The sequence below is a fragment of the Chelonoidis abingdonii genome, chromosome 3, assembly GCF_003597395.2.
Source record: "Chelonoidis abingdonii isolate Lonesome George chromosome 3, CheloAbing_2.0, whole genome shotgun sequence".
NCBI lineage: Eukaryota > Metazoa > Chordata > Testudines > Testudinidae > Chelonoidis > Chelonoidis abingdonii.
In genome coordinates this window covers 204795489-204812959 of record NC_133771.1, presented here as the reverse complement: position 1 = coordinate 204812959, position 17471 = coordinate 204795489, and the positions used below count along the sequence as shown (strand labels likewise).

The 17471-nt window shown below is 41.5% G+C and overlaps 1 protein-coding gene across 3 annotated transcripts in view; it reads left to right on the top strand.

Annotated features, from left to right (window-relative positions):
- The window catches only part of MACROD2 (mono-ADP ribosylhydrolase 2), a 1390378-nt gene that overhangs the window by 966589 nt on the left and 406318 nt on the right, over positions 1–17471 (top strand). For all 3 annotated transcript variants that reach the window (XM_075064471.1, XM_075064469.1, XM_075064470.1), the window contains one exon: positions 9343–9373. In XM_075064471.1, coding sequence (XP_074920572.1) covers positions 9343–9373 — 31 coding nt within the window. The remainder of the gene's footprint in view (positions 1–9342; positions 9374–17471) is intronic.

The window sequence follows — 17471 nt, the reverse complement described above, 5'->3', positions numbered from 1 at the left end:
AAGCAGCGCTGTTGGAGTGTGCCATGTGGCACTATCCAGGTCAAGGTTGAGAGCTGCGGGAAGACAAGAGAGTGGATTTGAGCAGACATTGTGAAGTTCCCGCTGCAGGTGGATTGTACAGAGAGCTTGCGGAGAGCAGAGAAGGATTTTGGAGCAGACACTGTGTGGACAGCTCCCTGGCCGCAATTCGGCGCATTTCCCCCCCCTCTCTCAATCCACTCTTAAAATGTAAAAAAGGCTCAGACCAGAAGCAGCTCTCCTGACGACTCCTCTCCCCTGCACCCACTTGTGTTGTTTGGCTCCTCAAGCAAACAGCTGTGAACATGTCCAAAGCCGCGCTCGGCCTCGCATCTGCGTGCAGCAAAGAGCAGCTGTGTATTTTTAGATAAGTAGCCCGGGGAGTACCGTCCGGTGTTTGTATACGAATGTGATATTAACCTTCTAAACCCCTGGAGGCCATATATACAGCCGCTGGTGAGTCCACACTGATGAGCGCAGCGCTGATTCGCTACACCCGTAGGCGGACCAGTGTAAACAGCCATCGCGCTGGCAAGGAAGGGAGTCGCGCTGGCTGATCCTGTAAGTTGGACACCTGGTAAGGGCAGTGCGTAAGCCCCACCACGCTGCAACTTGGCAATGTGCACAAGCCTTTTGAAAATTAAATCTAGGATTGTTGTTCCCCTTCTAAACAACGAGCCTGTAATTCACAGCTAGAGGCCCTGTAAGTTTTGGGATGGCAGTACACAGCACTGCAAAAAAACCACAAGCTTCTGCATTGTTTAGAGTAAAGATCACTATTCTCTGAAAACTCAAGAGTTAAAATATTTAATAAATCATGACTATTTCATGATTACAGAAGCGGTACAGCTGGCACTTGACAGACCTGCAGACACCCATTTCTTTATACAGTATTACATCGAATACTGGGAATTTCCAGCACTTCGAAACCATCTGGCTGTGCCAACTCAATACACATCCTGTTGCTAACATTTAAGATTTTTTCTTAGGACAACTTTTTCGCGAATAAAGCAGAGGACTGAAATACTAGGCCCCAGATGCACAAATTTGTGTGGGGGGAGGGGGAATTAGAGGTTTATATAATAACATCAAGCGCCTAACAAATAAGCATTTTCAATGCATTCTGTCATGCACACAAATAAATAATAAAGGGCTGTTGATTAATCACAGTTAACTCATCACAATAACTCAAAAAAATTAATGTGATTAAAAAGAATGCAATCTTAATACACACTGTTATACATTAGATATACCAATTGTAATTATTATAATAGTCTGGATGTTTCTACATTTTCAAGTAACTTGATTTCCATTAAGGCACAAAATCAAAGTGCACAGTGCTCCTTTATATAAATTATTACAAATATTTCAAGTAAAATGAATAAACAAAAGAAATAAATTATTTCTCACCTATACAAGTCTATATGCACTCGTTCACACATGAAAGGTAACTACAAATGTAGATGATTTTGTTATATAATACACGTCAGAAATCAAAAATAATTAAAACTTATAAGAACCTACAAAGTCCACTCAGTCCTACTTCTTATTCAGCCAATGCTACAACAAAACAAGATTTGTTTACATTTACAAGAGATACTGCAGCCTGCTTTCTTATTACAATGTCACCCCTGAAATGAGAAGGTGTTCGCATGCACTTTGTACCTGGTATTGCAAGGTTATTTACAATCCAGATACATAACATGTGATGCCTTTTCATGCTCCGGCCATCGCATTCATGAGGACATGCTCTTCCATGCTGTGATGCTCGTTAAAAAAATAATGCATTGAATACATTTGGACAGAATCCTTGGGTGAGAACGTATGGTCCCTGTTCTGTTTACCTGCACTCGCGGATAATTTCATGTTATAGGCAGTCTCGATAGACCCACATTTTGGTTTTAAGAACACTTGACACGCAGATTTGACATATGAGAATTCTAAAAATAGCTACAAGCCATCAACCCAAGGTTTAGAGAATCTGAAGGCACATCCCAAATCTAGAGGATGAGAGTGGCGCATGCTTCAGAAGTCTTAAAAAGCAAACCAGGGTACATCTACCAACGCAAACGATATTCGGAATTAGTAAACCGATATACTAACAACGATTAATAAAATCGTTAGCGCGCACCAGTGGAATCTCCGAAAATCGTTGTTGCGTCCATAGTCCAAAGCTACCACGATTTCCAGGAGCGGTGCACTGTGGTAGCTGTTCCCAGCTATCCCATAGTCCCCATTCTGTTGAGACACATGCCTGATGGGGCAGAAAACACTGCCCGGGGCGGTGCTTGGTACAGCCTCACCACCTCCTTTGTGAAAGGGCAGCAGACAACCCTTTGGGCTTTTTTCGCAGAGTGCATTGACAACACCATAGGACAGCAACTTTCCCTTTTTTTTTCACTGGTGTGGTGGAAATAAACTGAGAGCTGTTCCGAAACCACGCCAACATGGTTTGAACCTATCAGACATTGGGAAGCTCAAGCCAGAATGCAAATACATTTCAGAGACTGCTGTGGACTGTGAATACTGGAGTCCCATACCTCCCCTCTCGCCTTTATGAGCATCCAGTTGAGTCTCTGGCTCCCGTTACGCTTGTCAACACAGCGATGTGTATCCTGGAGTCTTTTATTCAAACGCTTGGCATTTCGTGGTCTGTACGGAGCTGTACAACAAGATTTTGTCTCCCATACAGCGATCAGAGCCTATATCTCCCGTACGGTCTATTGCCGGAGCTCTTTTCGATTTCAGAACTGGCATCGCCAGCCGGCGCTGAATCAGACTCCACGCTGGGTCAAGCAGGAAATGTAATTCAAAGTTCGCCTAGGGTTTCCTGTTTACCTGCCCGCTGCATCGAGTTCAGAATGCTGTCAGAGCGTCCAGGTGCTTGCACTCGGGATCCGCCGGAGGCCATAACGTCGAATTTCCGTCCACATGAATCCCTAACGAGTTTCACATCGATTAGCGCTACTCCTCTTCAAGTTGGGAGGAGTCCGAAATCGATTAAGAGCCGTTTAACATCGATAATTAATGACCGACGTCGTGTGAACGGATACAGCGTTAAATCGGTATATTCGGCATTAAATCCGATTTTAAAGTCGCAGTGTAGGACCTGGCCTCAGATGATGGAAAATACAGAACCCGAACCACCAAAAAAGAAAATCATCCTCTGCTCGTTGCATCTGATCAATGATGAAAAAGACATGCATTGGTCCTTCGTTCTTTGGACCATAGCAAGCAGAACCTGCATCAGCCATGGAGGCAGGTAACCTCGAATGGTGGTCAAAGTGTTGAAGGGACATATGATCTTCAGCCCATATCTGACAGCAAATTGTTTACGAAGCGAACTACAACAGTTGCCATTGGCATCTATTTCACTCAGGTATTGTAAACCAGAAGCGGCTAGCATTGTCCGCTGAAAATTGTAACAGACTTGTTTGGCTCAGTGATGCTAAGTAGAACGAGTGACCTTGTGTTCTAAAGTTATACATGTGTGTATTCTGATGCAGGGTTTTTTTGAACAAATTTGTAAGTTCATACCTTCAAATGAAGAGATTGCACCAGGTACTTGTATTAGGTGAATGAAATTAATTTTTTGTTTTCTATATGCGAATATGCTTAATAAATAAATATAAAGGAGCACTTGTACACTTTGTATCTGTGTTGTGTAACTACCAATAATTGAAAATGTAGAAAACATCCAAAAACATTTAGAAATAATGTATCGATTATGTGGTTAAGCAGTGGGATTAATCACCTTACCTTTTTTTAATTGCCTTACACCCATAAATAAACAAACCTTGCCACTGCCATCATCAATTGCACTGTGAATTAGTAGGTTTCACTACAAACATGAAGAGAAAAAAAAAACCTCTCACATACAGCAGCGAGCAAGAGGATATGGAATGGACAAACGATAGAGCAAAAATACATATAAACGACAGGACTACCTGGAGCAAAATGTTGAAGATACCCTTGCAGCCCAATCATCCCAGCAAAATTATTCCCGCTGGGTTAGAGATGAAAGCAGTCCCAGCTCATGGTCAAGCACTACTGCTCAAGATGGAGGTTCAAAACTGGGGATAGCTTTTAAACATCCAGTGGCTTGGTCATTTTCAAGACACTGAAGCAGGGCATATATAGACAATACATTTTCAAACTTGGTGCTGAAGTGAGGTAGCCCCTAAGCCCATACGGGCCTTAAAGATGGCATCTTGCTGTCTTTAATGTTGGTTAACTACCAAATTAAGTCTATTCAATTAAGATATACACCAGAAGGGGACAAATATGTCCAAAGTACAAAGCCAGGTAAGGCAAAGATTCTCTCTGTCTAGCTAAATGAACCTATTTTACAACCCTCTTTGCTCTGATTTTGTACAGAAAGTGATAATTAAATTAAGAAAAAATTAAGAAGTTAAGTTTCAGTGTAGCAACTGCCAAGCATTTGTGGATGCACATTAAATTTTTCTGATGAACGATGGTAGTCCATGAATAATTATGTCTGTAAACTAAAAATCTGGACCCTAAACCTGCACGTGTAAGAACAAGGAAATAATCAGTGCTTCCACTGTAACATGGGAAGTTGGGGAACGATAAGCCTAAAGTTCAGCTTTAAGACACAATGGAGATCCGAAAAATATAATTGAGAGTAAAATCACTCAGGTGTGAAAGCCTGATGCCATCACTCCATTCCACTGTGCTGGGAAGGAAAGGTGACTGAGGAGGTGCGGCTTTACGCTTCTCGCTCGCAGTAGGTGTCTTGCATGCCTGGAGAGGGTGGTTGTGTTATATCCAAACGCAAGATGAACCAAAATGATTGGTCCTGCGGCAGGTAGTTTTGGAGCAAAGGAGCCACATTATAGAGATCTATTTGCCTGTAACCCATACGTAACAATTAGTTGACTTGATAATACAGTATTACAGTAATCTGTAAGAAATAAAATCCATCAACTAAGCCTAGATGAATTGGATTCTCTTTCAGAAATAGTAATATATAAGACAGAGCTTAAATTCTCCTATATAACTCCAGCTATTCTGTGAGCTGCACTAAGACAGCTAATGGATAGAAGCTTCCCTTCTATTGAAAAATAATACATTGTTTGTTGCTTCCTGTTAAGACTGTGGTAACAATCTGATCATCATCAGAGTTCAAACCCAGGACTCCATTACAGGAGCACAGACCAGTCCCACTTGAAGCTAAAGAAATAACTCCATGAGCCGTAGTAAATAAGCGCTAAGAGAGAGACACACCACAAGCATCTGCAAATGTGGGTACAAATGCATGACTGCATTTACGTTCTCCCACTTATGTCTGGAGACCTGCACTCGAGTCAGGCTGATTTTTGCCTCCAAGCAGAAGAAACTAAGCCCCTACCTACAGGAATATGGTCCATGCTCTTGCCTTCTCTTATTTACATTGATTTTGATGCCATCTTTGCTTCCCACCTGGTCTTACATGATCACAAGCTCAGGAGAAACACAGGATCTGTCCCAAAAGTCTCAGATATCAATGCTGTTATGGTTGCTGTCAGATCCCTAGCATCATCATGAATCAACATAGAGGGAAAGGAAGGAAAGGAAAGGAAGGCGGAGAACCAATCTTTATTTTAGTCATACAAGGAAGAACATTATTTCAGAGCTGCTTGCTTGTTTCAGGGTTTGGCTAAGATTAAAAGAGAATGTCTAATGGAAAGATTAGTTTCTCTTTCATTAAATAATGGAACTACAGAAGGTGTAGAGATTAAGGTAGCTCGGCTACTTAAAAAACAGAAGGGCCTGAACTCCCATCTGAAGCCTAGAGACTGCTAAACAAAGGCTCACAGCACTGGCTACCAGCTAAAGGAGATATCACCTAGAGAAACTCAGAGGCCAAAAAAGTAATGCCTGTTCTCAAGACAAAGAACCTCTCAAGGTGTACTCCCAACTGCAGTGCAACAACACAATAACAGCAGAGCCACCAGCAGCAAAACGAACAGTACTGGACAGAACAGTCATGGGAGAAAAGAGAAGACTCATAACACGCGATGAAAGTGGCTCAGGATGAGAACAGAGGCTCTCCCAGCAGACAGTCACCATCACGTAAAGAATCCAGCAGCGGTCAACGAACATGAAGAGCTGGACAGCACCTGGACCAAACATAATCCACACCTACTGCTAAAAACTAACTAGCAGTGCATAGAACCTAGCAGCACAGACGAACCACTGCCTAGCAGCAGGATCCCACCCAAACTGGTTAACACAAGAAGGACAATGCTGATCATCGAAGATCCTGCAGGGAGACGCCAACACTGCCAATACTGCCTCCCAATCTGGAAAGTCTATCAGACACATAAGCACCAAGCGACAGAACATCATGGCAGTATTATGAAGCACAGCTCAGAAAGGCATTTGGGAAAACACCAGAAGGCTCAAACACCAGTTCCTCATAGATAGAGCAGTCGCCCAAGACTCAAGATCTAGGACAGACCGCGAGCACGAGCCTTGCTTGACATAGGAAACCTACCCCTCGACCATCAATTGCTGCACACGTGGGATCTGTGAATGTCTGGCGCATACAAAGTCCAGGAACCAAGGACGCGTTTCACTACTCCGGCAACACTGGAAGTCAACTTCAAGGTCAGCTTAGCACAAGTGGCCATCAAGTGCGACATAATACCAGGTGATGCACGTCCCCCCGGCTGCTGTCTGCATAGGCTTAAACCCCCCTCATCCAATAATCATCAAGGACTGATACGGGTACAGTCAGTGAGTGGAACTACATCAGCCACCTCCTCTATCAGGATGAACATCAGCTGTTGTAAGAATGACAGACACTGACGGCTAATCCACACGTGGATCACAGTAAGGATACGGTTCATTCGTGATGGAGAAGTGTGGCGGAGGTAGAAGAGAGGGAAGGTAGTCAAGGAACTGATGGGGTGAAGTAACCACGGGGCCACATAGCAGACATATCAGCACTACAAGTACCTCGGCGCCCAATCGCGAGATGGCAAAACTCACGAGAGGAGGCAAGAAGACAAGCAACACCAAGTACACCAAAGATAAGACAGTCCTAAGAGCCACTCAGTGGGAGAACCAGATCCATCGCCATCAACGAGATACGTCCGCACATATCAACTGCCGTAAATAAGTGGCTGCCATGTGAATACCGGAAGCTCTCAGAGGTTTCCACCCCTTCAACACCCACGAGACGTATCACACAGCCGGAAAGAGCTTGGTGAGCACGATCCTGGACGAACCGGAAACATCAAGTACATCAGTAAGAAGAGAAAGCCTCAGCAGCAAGCAACTTGGGAGGAAGACCAAGCAGAAACAGTGCCATGGCAGAACAAAACACTGCATGGGATGTACATCGACAAATTAAGGAAAATCCTCCATGGCTGGAAAGGCTGAACTAAAAGACAGCACTGAGCACGATCATAGCACACAGAGAGCACACAGAATCCCATTGAAGCAGGGGTCTAACCACGCTAGAGAGGACGCCAAGGTGCAGACGTGCAGTAGAGGCCTCAAACAGTACAACAGCATAGCAGTGAGTAGATGCAGGCAGGAGGAACACGCATACATTAAAACGGCACAACCAAGTGGCAGCATGTGTACAGGACATCTGCAAGCTGTATGGGCTAGACCCTCCCAAACCAGATGGGAGAATTCAGCAAGAGCTAACCGATCGGACTCCGATCCAACGGCCAGGAGTACTGGCCAATCAACAAAGCAAGGACCAGAAGAAGCGTGGGTGATGATATAGCCAAATGACAGCAACATCAGGAAAAAGAATATGAGAAGCTGGAGAAGTACCTCAGGCCTGAAAGAGAATGAGAGAGGATGTGAAGGAAGCCAAAGTGTCCTGGTGGTAGAGGACTATCGGCGGTGACTCCTAAGCTGGTGAGTGGCTCCAACAGAATCCCATGGAACAACAATCAGAGGCTCTGTCCAGAAGAGGCAGTGCTAGAACAGCTAGATACTGCGCAGAACCCTCAACTCCCAGCCTTGTAGAGGAACCCGAGGTTGGGAAACAGCGCTGCAAATGCTGCAAATGTGGCCACACTGCAGCGCTGGTCGCTGTCAGTGTGGACACACTGCAGCGCTGGCCCTACACAGCTGTACGACCACAACTGTAACTACCAGCGCTGCAAAAATGTAAGTGTAGCCATGCCCAAAGACTGGTAAAATATTGCTAACACTCCTTTTTACCTTGAATTTCTCTGCTGACTGTGTAACTTCTATAATGACTGTTTGCAGCCCAACAAGTATATATGATTTTTCTGTTATGACTTGTATCAGCAACCTACAAGCAGAGGATTAAAATGACTAACCACAGGCAGCTGCAGGGAAGGAGGGTGTGTTATGTTTTTATTCTCAGTTTACTGTCTCTGGACACTGTTTAAGTGCTCTCTCTTTTGTATTGTCTTCTAGTTAATAGATCTGTGCTATTTTTCATTGCCTCCAACTTCTGGCTTCTCTCTTCACCTTTCACTCTACCAAAAATCCTCAGAGTTCCTGACTGTTCGGTTGCAATCTATTGTTCTACCCTTCCCTTGGTCTCCTGCAGTTATAAGGTGTGCTCATGGGATATTAATTTCTCTGCTAACCTGGCTATCCTCTCTTTTTTGGATCCTTCTTTCCTGTGAATACCTCTGCTTCTCCACTGCTGCTTATAGTTTTCCCAATCAGCGGAAGTAGAATTAAATTAACATTTTATTGGCAATTGGTGCTCATTTCTCAATAGCAAGCTTGAGACTAACTGGAGGCTTGGGGTACGTCTACACACATGCCAGCCAGCTCGGGCTTAGGCTGTGGGGCTGTTTCATTGCTGTGTAGACTTCCAGGCTGAGGAACCATCCCAGTCTTCAGGGTACTAGAGCCCAGGCTCCAGCCTGAGCCCCGATGTCTGCACAGCAATGAAATAGCCCTGCAGCCTGAACCGTGCAAGCTTGAGTCATTTGGCTCACGCTAGCCGTGGTTTTTCTTTGCTATGTAGACATGCCCTTGTGCAACTATGGGCAGCAGGAGAACTGTAGGTGTGTCTCTGCAGATTCAAGAAGATAGTGCAGAATTAGTTCACATTTGGCACATTCACAACCACAAGGGCTGTGAATGTTTTCAGTGCTTAGGCCTTCTTTGGCCAGGGAAAATTTTCTAACCCAGGGGTTGAATTTTTCAAAATCTACTGTGTATGTTAGAAGAAAACAATTTTCTTGTACCCTACTCTTGTCCTATGTGAATATTGCATCTACAAGTGGTGAGAAATAGGCATTTTAAAAACAGTACTGGTTTTAATAAGCTCAAAACCAAAAATCCAACTCATTTTCTTGTTTGTTTTTACAGGCATTCCCCTGTATTTCAACTGGAATTTATGGTAAGACAGACCTATTATTATGTACCATTTAAGTGGGTTTTCTTCACAGCAAATGGTCGATATTGTTTAAACAGGTTTTTTGTGCCTTTTTTAGATCATTTTGGCTAGTGCATGAATTAGTATTTTATTTTTATACAACAGCATTCAACTGGACAATGACTGGGATCTTGTTGTACAAGTCAAATAGTCTGTGCCCCAAAGAGCTTATAGGCTGAGGCCCTGATCTTCCAAAAACTTATGCAAGTTATTAACTTTATACCCATGTGGCTCCAATAGTGCAAAGTTAGGTATGAGCAAATGCTTTCAGGATAGGGTTGTACGGAGACAAAACACTAAGATATGGGGAACTTTGTACATCATGCAGGGACAGTGGCCAAGGTGATGGGCATATGTCTTGTTAGTGCCACCATTTTTTGTTTCTTTTTATTTTTTTAATTTGTTTCCTCCCCAACTGGTGATTTATGAAGCGATGAGGGAGAGGGATACTATCAAAAGATGGCAAATATTTATATATATATTAATATACATTTTTATTGTTTTAATTCAACCTGTGCATTATTAGTCATCCAGTTTCTTCTTGTAATCATGGGAGAGATGGCTATTGAAGAGGTATTTGAAGGTAGAAAGGGGTGGGTTCAAAAAAGGCATTGCATACTTAAAAAGCAGCATGGAGAAATGAATGGAAACTATTATGGGTGGAGCTGATTCTTTACTGGTAAATACAAATATATTTCTAGGTTTAAAATCTAGTAAATTGCGTTTCTTTGCATTTAATGTTTTAAAATGCATGTAGAATTATAATAGGTAGTGTTATTTTTAATCTCTCTTAAGGTTAATAAAGAGAATAGCAGTGCAGCAAATTTAAAAAATCATGGAAGAACTAAGTGCCACCATAATAATCATTACTTAGTTATTGTACGTACGTCAGATATATTAATTTGCAGCCATTTTGCTGAGTTAATATTAGGATTGGCTAATCAGATATTATGAAGGAGAAAAAAGATCCACAAAAGCATGACCGCTTTATTATTTTTTTAATGTAAGAAAAATGTAAAATCTTTTTTATCATGTACCAGCAACAGTATAACATCGGACAGGCCGATTATTTTGATAGTTGTTAATTTGAATCAGATTTCAGAAAGTGGAAAAGGAATTACTTGGTTGTACTGTTTCTTTTGTTTTTCTTCCCACTGTATTAATGTTACTTCTGAGAAGACTACAGCTGCAGTTTAGAAACTTTAGAAATCACCAGATATGGACTTATTGTAGATAAATCTTTGCCTCAGTCTCCGAATCCCTTATCTTCTAGGGAAAATTCTGGGTTTCATTCCTGGACATTTTGGATAATGTGCACACTTTTTTCCTAAAGTCGTAATATGGACATATTTTTGTTATTAGTTTGCAAAAAGACCCCAGACATGATGCATGTGTATGGAATTTACTAGCAAATGAAATGCACAAACAATTACAATTCATTTTATGAGAGCTGGTTTAGTCAATAGAAAGTAAGCCCTGCATACAAGAAACTTTGTTCCCTGAGGTAACTAAAAGGAAGTTAGATGGAACCTCAAGTTCCTTTTCCCAGGTGATGGTGATTTTTGAGATGGTCATTGAATTTTTTTTAAGCTGAAAAGCTAAGGCACAGCTGAAGCACTATATAGTATGGCAGATGGAGTTTCCATATGTATTTGTTGTTTTCATTGATGTACAAGGAGCAGAGCATATTTCTGCCAAGACACTCTGGTTTTCCATAGTTTTCTGTAAAAGGCTGTCAGCATGCAGACTCCTAATTGAGCTACTGCTCTGCATTTCAGTATTTGCCATCTAATTTTCAAGGAGTGTGAGAATGACATTTAAAAAAAAAAAAAAAACTTATTTATCCCTGCTTTCTTCCGGAACTCTCAGACATGACTCTTGAAAGGGCGTTTTCATCTGGTAGCTGCTAAGGTCAAGTCTCTGTGTGAGATCCGAAATGCTGACAGATTTAAGAAAGGGTGACAGCAGTTGCTGTGCAGTGATGAACTTGCCAGTGATGTTGTGTTATATAATACATTTGGGGACCAGGGCACATACACAATACACAAAGATCTGCTTAGTGGTGCTGCTGGTGATTGTTTTTTCCCCCTCACTCATATGCTTTAGAGATTCCCATTGCCTAGGACAGCAAGTGATTTTTTTCTATTCTATGTAGATGTTCATCACAATAGTATCTGAGTGCACTCCAGTTATGTATTAAGCAGCATGATTGCACACCTGTCATGTGGAGTTTAGTATCTCAGCCTCTCTCCATGTGGAGAGGCGTATGTAATGAGTGTCTTGTTTTGGTAAAGTCTTAGGGTTTTGTTTTTTAAATGTACTTCATTTCAGGTGACCTTATTGGACAGTATGTCACATGAGCTTGTTTCTAAGCTATCCTAATAGTGAATATTGTTTCACACATGCTAATAAGAAAATATTTATTTTCTTTTTTAAAGAATATATGGCCCTGATTCTGCAGTCACATCCCTGCAGACAAAGCATGCGCCCAGACAGAGTCCCATACACTGAAAGTTGAGCTTCAACTCAAAGTCAGCAGGACTCTGGTCAATGTGTAGGGGTTCACCTCTGTGGATTGAATTGTAGGATTGAGGCCTGTGTTTTTCTCAATGTTCCTATAAATGCTTGGTTTGCTTTTCTTCTCCCTGGCCTTCTTAGGCACTCCTTTCTAGAGAAAAGCCTTTCCTATTTGTATCACTTCAGAACACTCCTTCCTCAGGGAAAAAAAAGTGTGAAGAAGAAAGTAAGCCTCTTGTTAAGTTTTGGGTAACAGCAGGTTCCTTTTCATGAGAGGACGTTTGATGGAAGAAAAATCTGCATTCCTCCCAAAATGCACTCTCCATGCTCCAGCTTAGAATGCTGAGAAACACTTAGAAAATGTTCCAACTTGAACAAGTTAAAGCCGTGAGAAGGCCAGCGGCAGGTTGCTATTAAGGCACCATGCCAGAAGTCATAAAGAAAACTCTGGGGCATCATCATTTTTCAAGACTGATGAATTGAAATGAAGGATTAAATGTTTTAAAAAATTAGGTAGAAAGGGCCTGGTGCTTATTTCCTGTAAATCTGTGTAAAACAGATTAGAATCTGGCCCAAAGACTTTGAATTAAAAACTGTATTGCTTTTTACTTGGAGATCTGTATAATCTCTGATATGGTGATAAAATGATGATCAGCCCAAAAATAAAAAATAGAGGCAGCACAAGGAGTGGAGACTCATGTGTCTCTATACCTCTCTTAGGTAGTGCTCTGTGCCTCTGTTTTCCCCACTGTAAAATGAGCATAATGCTACTTACTTCCTTTTGCAAATGCTTTGAATGTTACTGATTGAAAAGCATGGTATAAGAGCTGAGTATAGGTATTTATTATTAGTCAACTGAGAGATGACTTTAACAAGTACTTTCCCTTATGACAGGAACTATTGAATTCGTAATCTGAAAGAATTCCCAAGGATTGTTCATAGTCAATCCACTATTGTTTGGAACTGCCAGGTACTAGACTAATTACCAAGCAACAGATCCACAATATTTACCTAGTATAATTTAAGATGAGAAAGATACATGAGGTTAAATCTGTCAGGAGAGTTGTCTTCTAGACATTCTTAACTTATGCTGCACTTGGGAGCGAGGCCAAACTAAGTAAACAATTCTGATGTAAATTCTCCTTTTCAGGATCTTCCAGTGCTTTTTCCTCTTTCTCTTGTCCAAAGGAAGGTCAATATCTGTTTGAAAAGTTTTTGTTTTTCTTCTTAAATCAAACACCTACATTCCCAGACAATGTACACTGGTCACGATTAATAAATCTAATTTACTCACAATTACCAGAAAAAATGTACCTTGGAAATCTTTCCGGAAAAGACATCTTTGGAAAGAGACCAAGCACAGAATTTCACACCTAGAGTGGTTGGTTCCCACTCTCCCTCCTCCATCCCCCCCGCCACAAAAATTACAGCTTATGAAAACAAAGTGTTATTTAAAGGCTGCATTTGTGCCCCAGCTATTATAGGAATCATGGATTCCATGATTTTCGTGTATTTTAAAAAGTGTTCAAGACTTCTGACGTTTGGGAACTTTTGCAAAAGGGAAAATGGATGTGGAATAGTAAACAGTGGGACTAATTTCACTGCAAATCTTGAGAGTTGCCAAGTTAAAACCTAGGCTGCATACACACATGGGAAAGGATACGAATTCTCTTAAATTAGGGCTCATGGTTTGCCATGTGTTCATGGCAGATCATAGATTCTGAGGATGGAGAAACATAGGAGCATTGGATAGGGATTTTATCATGTGTGTTCTCTTGTGTTTTACGTACTGCCATATTACTTGCGATATAAGTTTGAGGTACTGTTGCCACTTTTTTTTTGGTTGTACTCCAATGCAAGAAATCAGTTTTAATACTTATTAAACTCACTTAAAAAGTAAAGAAGGAAAAAAAAACAATTAAAATGGAAAACAACCCAAAAAAATTGTGGAGAAAACGCTATGAAAGTCTACATTTTAATAGGTTTCAGAGTGGTAGTCGTGTTAGTCTGTATCAGCAAAAACAATGAGGAGTCCTTGTGGCACCTTAGAGGCTAACACATTTATTTGGGCATAAGCTTTCGTGGGCTAAAACCCACTTCATCAGATGCACTAGACATTTTAATAAACTCCCTTATTCCTTCTATCTCTCCTTCACAGGCCAGCTGGGGGTTTTCAATTGCAGTGTAGACATAGCTGAAGAGGAAAAGCTAGGAAAATGCAGAATGTCTCTGATGCTTGTAGTTTAGTTGCTGGAAATTCACAAAGATACCACATATTATGCACCCTTGTTAGCCAGACTTGAGACCAGGCACATTTTCTAGAATCAGGCCATTAAGGCTTGTTTTTAGCTTGCCTCTCTTGTCACAGCAAAGTGTTGCAAGGTTAAGTTTGTCCTGTAGGCTAAGCCAGACTCTGTGAGGCACAAAGTAAAGAGAGAAAGAGAGAGAAATTGGAATAGGTATTCTAGGGAGAGAGTAACAGCAGAAGCCCTAGGTTTATATTTAAAGAGTTACTTAGGACAGAGCTATGGAGTTGATGTCATGTGATTCCTTCTCCTCATTTGGTGTGGTCACAGCATATTTTAGATCAGGAAAAGAAAGCCCAGTGGAGTGTTGTTGAGTCCTTGTATCATCATGCGTGACCCTGGTGTGCTGTTAGTCAGTGTTGGGAGGAAGATGCTGCCCAATGTTTCTTAAGTGTCTAAGGGCTTCCCCCAAAGAAGAAACAGACAAATAACAGATCTTATCAAAAGTACCCACTCAAGACAAAATTCTAGAAGTCCATATATGGACACTTCCTCTTATGTGAAGATTCTCTTCTATTGCTAAAACTAATTGCTAATATTTGTGATCTCACCAGAACCTTTGAAAACCCCTATCTGCAATTCCTTAGTCCAAACAAACTAGGTTCATGTCACTTCTTTGGCTCTGTTCTGTGGTTTCTTTCAACAGCAATTTCACATAATACATTTAGAGGATAAATTAGCATTTCAACACCTACTTTGGACAATGTCAGATTTCAGCCAAGAGTAAAATTTACCAGAACATGTGTCTGTTGCTGCGAAGGAGCTGATCTGAAAGTCACTAGGATAGCAATCTGTTTTTCAGTGGTTAACTTGTAATTATAATTATTATCATTAAATATAGTTAAATATTATATATGATAGATATATAAATAGAATATTGCAGCTACTAAATGACAATTATAATATCTAAATAATTCTAGTAATCTAATTAGTACTTGTTATAAGAAACTGTCACATGTATTATTTAACAGAAATCTTATTTCAGACAGCATCATGTCCACATTACTAATTGTTCTCTTCCTACCCTCAGTGCTTTTCTCTCTGGGATATATTTTTGATTACTGAATTTTTGAGATTCTGTCCTGAGTTCCTTGGTGACCCAACTCTACCATGACTTTAGTGTAGAACTTTCCTTCTGCTTCTCACCTCCATGCAGACAGCCAGAATATTGTGTCTGTGTGTTTGGGCTCGGGGGGGAGCTTTCTCTCCAGAAAGAGAAGTATCTTTGTGAAGGGACGGAAGATCATACAGAGCCCACTTCTTCCTTCTGGACAGAGCAGAAGGAAGAAAGTCCAGCAAAGTCTAGTCATCCTGTACAGTAGCTATTCTGCTAGGCCTCACTAGCTCTGAATTAACAGTTTGTATATAGCAGCTACCTTGCTCCAATCAATCTTGCATATGCCTCTCTCTGATGATTGGCAGCTCCAGTTTCTCACTAGAGCCTCAGTCAAGGAAGATTCTTTTCCTGTCCTCCTGTTCTTATTTAGTAGTGACTTGTAGTCTAGGCAGGTAGACTGGCTCTTCCTCTTTGTTTCCAGCTGGTTTTCCAATGAAGTATCTGGACACCTGCAGAATCAGCTGGACAAGACCCAGCACCATCCAACCAGCTAGCTCTCCACCAACCTCCAATAAGTGCTGCACATACTATAGCTTGGGAACTGCATCTTAGAATTATGGACTTTTCCTGCTCTTCTTTCCAAGCCTGTTCCTCAGGCAAGCTGTCTTACAGGATAATGTAGACTCCAAAGAAGAACACACTTTGGGTGCCATGAAAAAGTGGATCTTGACCACCCTAGTTCTTATATTTGCATTAGTGTTTGTGGTTTTCCCATTCCAAAAGCAAGGAATACTTCAGTTACCACAATGAAAGTAAATGGTGTACTTCATTCAATTCCCTTTTTTAAATAGTTCCCATTATCATCATAATCATTTTATATTTATATTACAGTTTCACCCAGAGATTGCAAGTAAGACTTGGGTCCAATTGTTCTAGGCATGCAAATATTGTTGTTGTTCCTGCCCTTAAAACCTTACATTAATATGATATGTGCAATATAAAACTTGTCTTCTGAACAAGAGAATAAATATCACCCTGGCTAAATACCAGTGCAATTACATTTGCCCTTGATGCAATCTGGCCTAAAATAAATCTCTCTTAAACCAAGAATAGGCCCAGTCCTGTAAAGCGCTAACAGCCCCGCTACACTTGTCCCAGGAAAGGAGCAGAAGGGCCTTAGAAAAAGGATCCTCAGAGCCCTAGACAGGCAGTTCCTTGCTGGAGCTAGAGGAGTGCAGATGATACTCCAAAGGGAACTGCAGTGCAAAGGATAGCTCAGGGCTAGTAGGGACAGGGGGAATGAGGAAAAGCTGCTGGGCCTGAATTTAGAAGGGCCCTGGTAAGACATTGGTGAAGGCTGGGGATATGGGGAAGTGGCTCAGGGAACTGAAGGCAGTTTTGCTAAAGGAATGCGGTGGTGCGTGACTGCTATTCTTAGGGTTCTTGGACTGGGACCTGGAGCAGTGGGTGGGCCTGGGTCCACCTCCCATAGGCCATTGGGGAAGGGCCTACAATTGGACAGCAGTAGGGGATTGAACCATTACATCCAGGGAGGAAGCCCTGGGAGTGTGGCTTGATACCAGGGTCAGGACTGGTCTAAAGACTGCAGGCAAACAACTGGAAGGGGTTGCTCACAACAGGTGGGGTGCCCTGCCATTACACACACTTAAACCCCATTGACTTAAAAAAAAAAAAAAAAGGCGGAGAATATTATAATGGCAGGAATAAGCCATTAACAGTGGAGGGACATTGCCAATGTTCTAAACAGTGCATTTGTGTATTTTATTTTAATTTTATTAAATGTGATGAATTATCAAAACACAGGGCGCACTTTAATATCTAGCAGTAGCATGAGATGACTAGCAATTAGATCAAAGATTAGCAAATAAACTGTTCAAAAATTAAGGCAACCAACTAGGTATATTGACATTTCTAACTAACCAGTCCCCGCTATATGTTCATCTCAAGAAGCTCCAGTTCTGAACCTAAGGCAAAAATCCACCCTGTCCATGATGTATAAACCTAATATGCATTTTTGCCTTGTTAAGAGAGAGGAAATGGATCAGTTCTACTGTTCAGATATTTAGAGTGAAATCTCGTAACTAAGGATACAATTTGGTCATGGAGGTCACAGATTCCGTGACTTTAACAAATCTCTGTGACTTCTTCAGCTCTGGCTGTT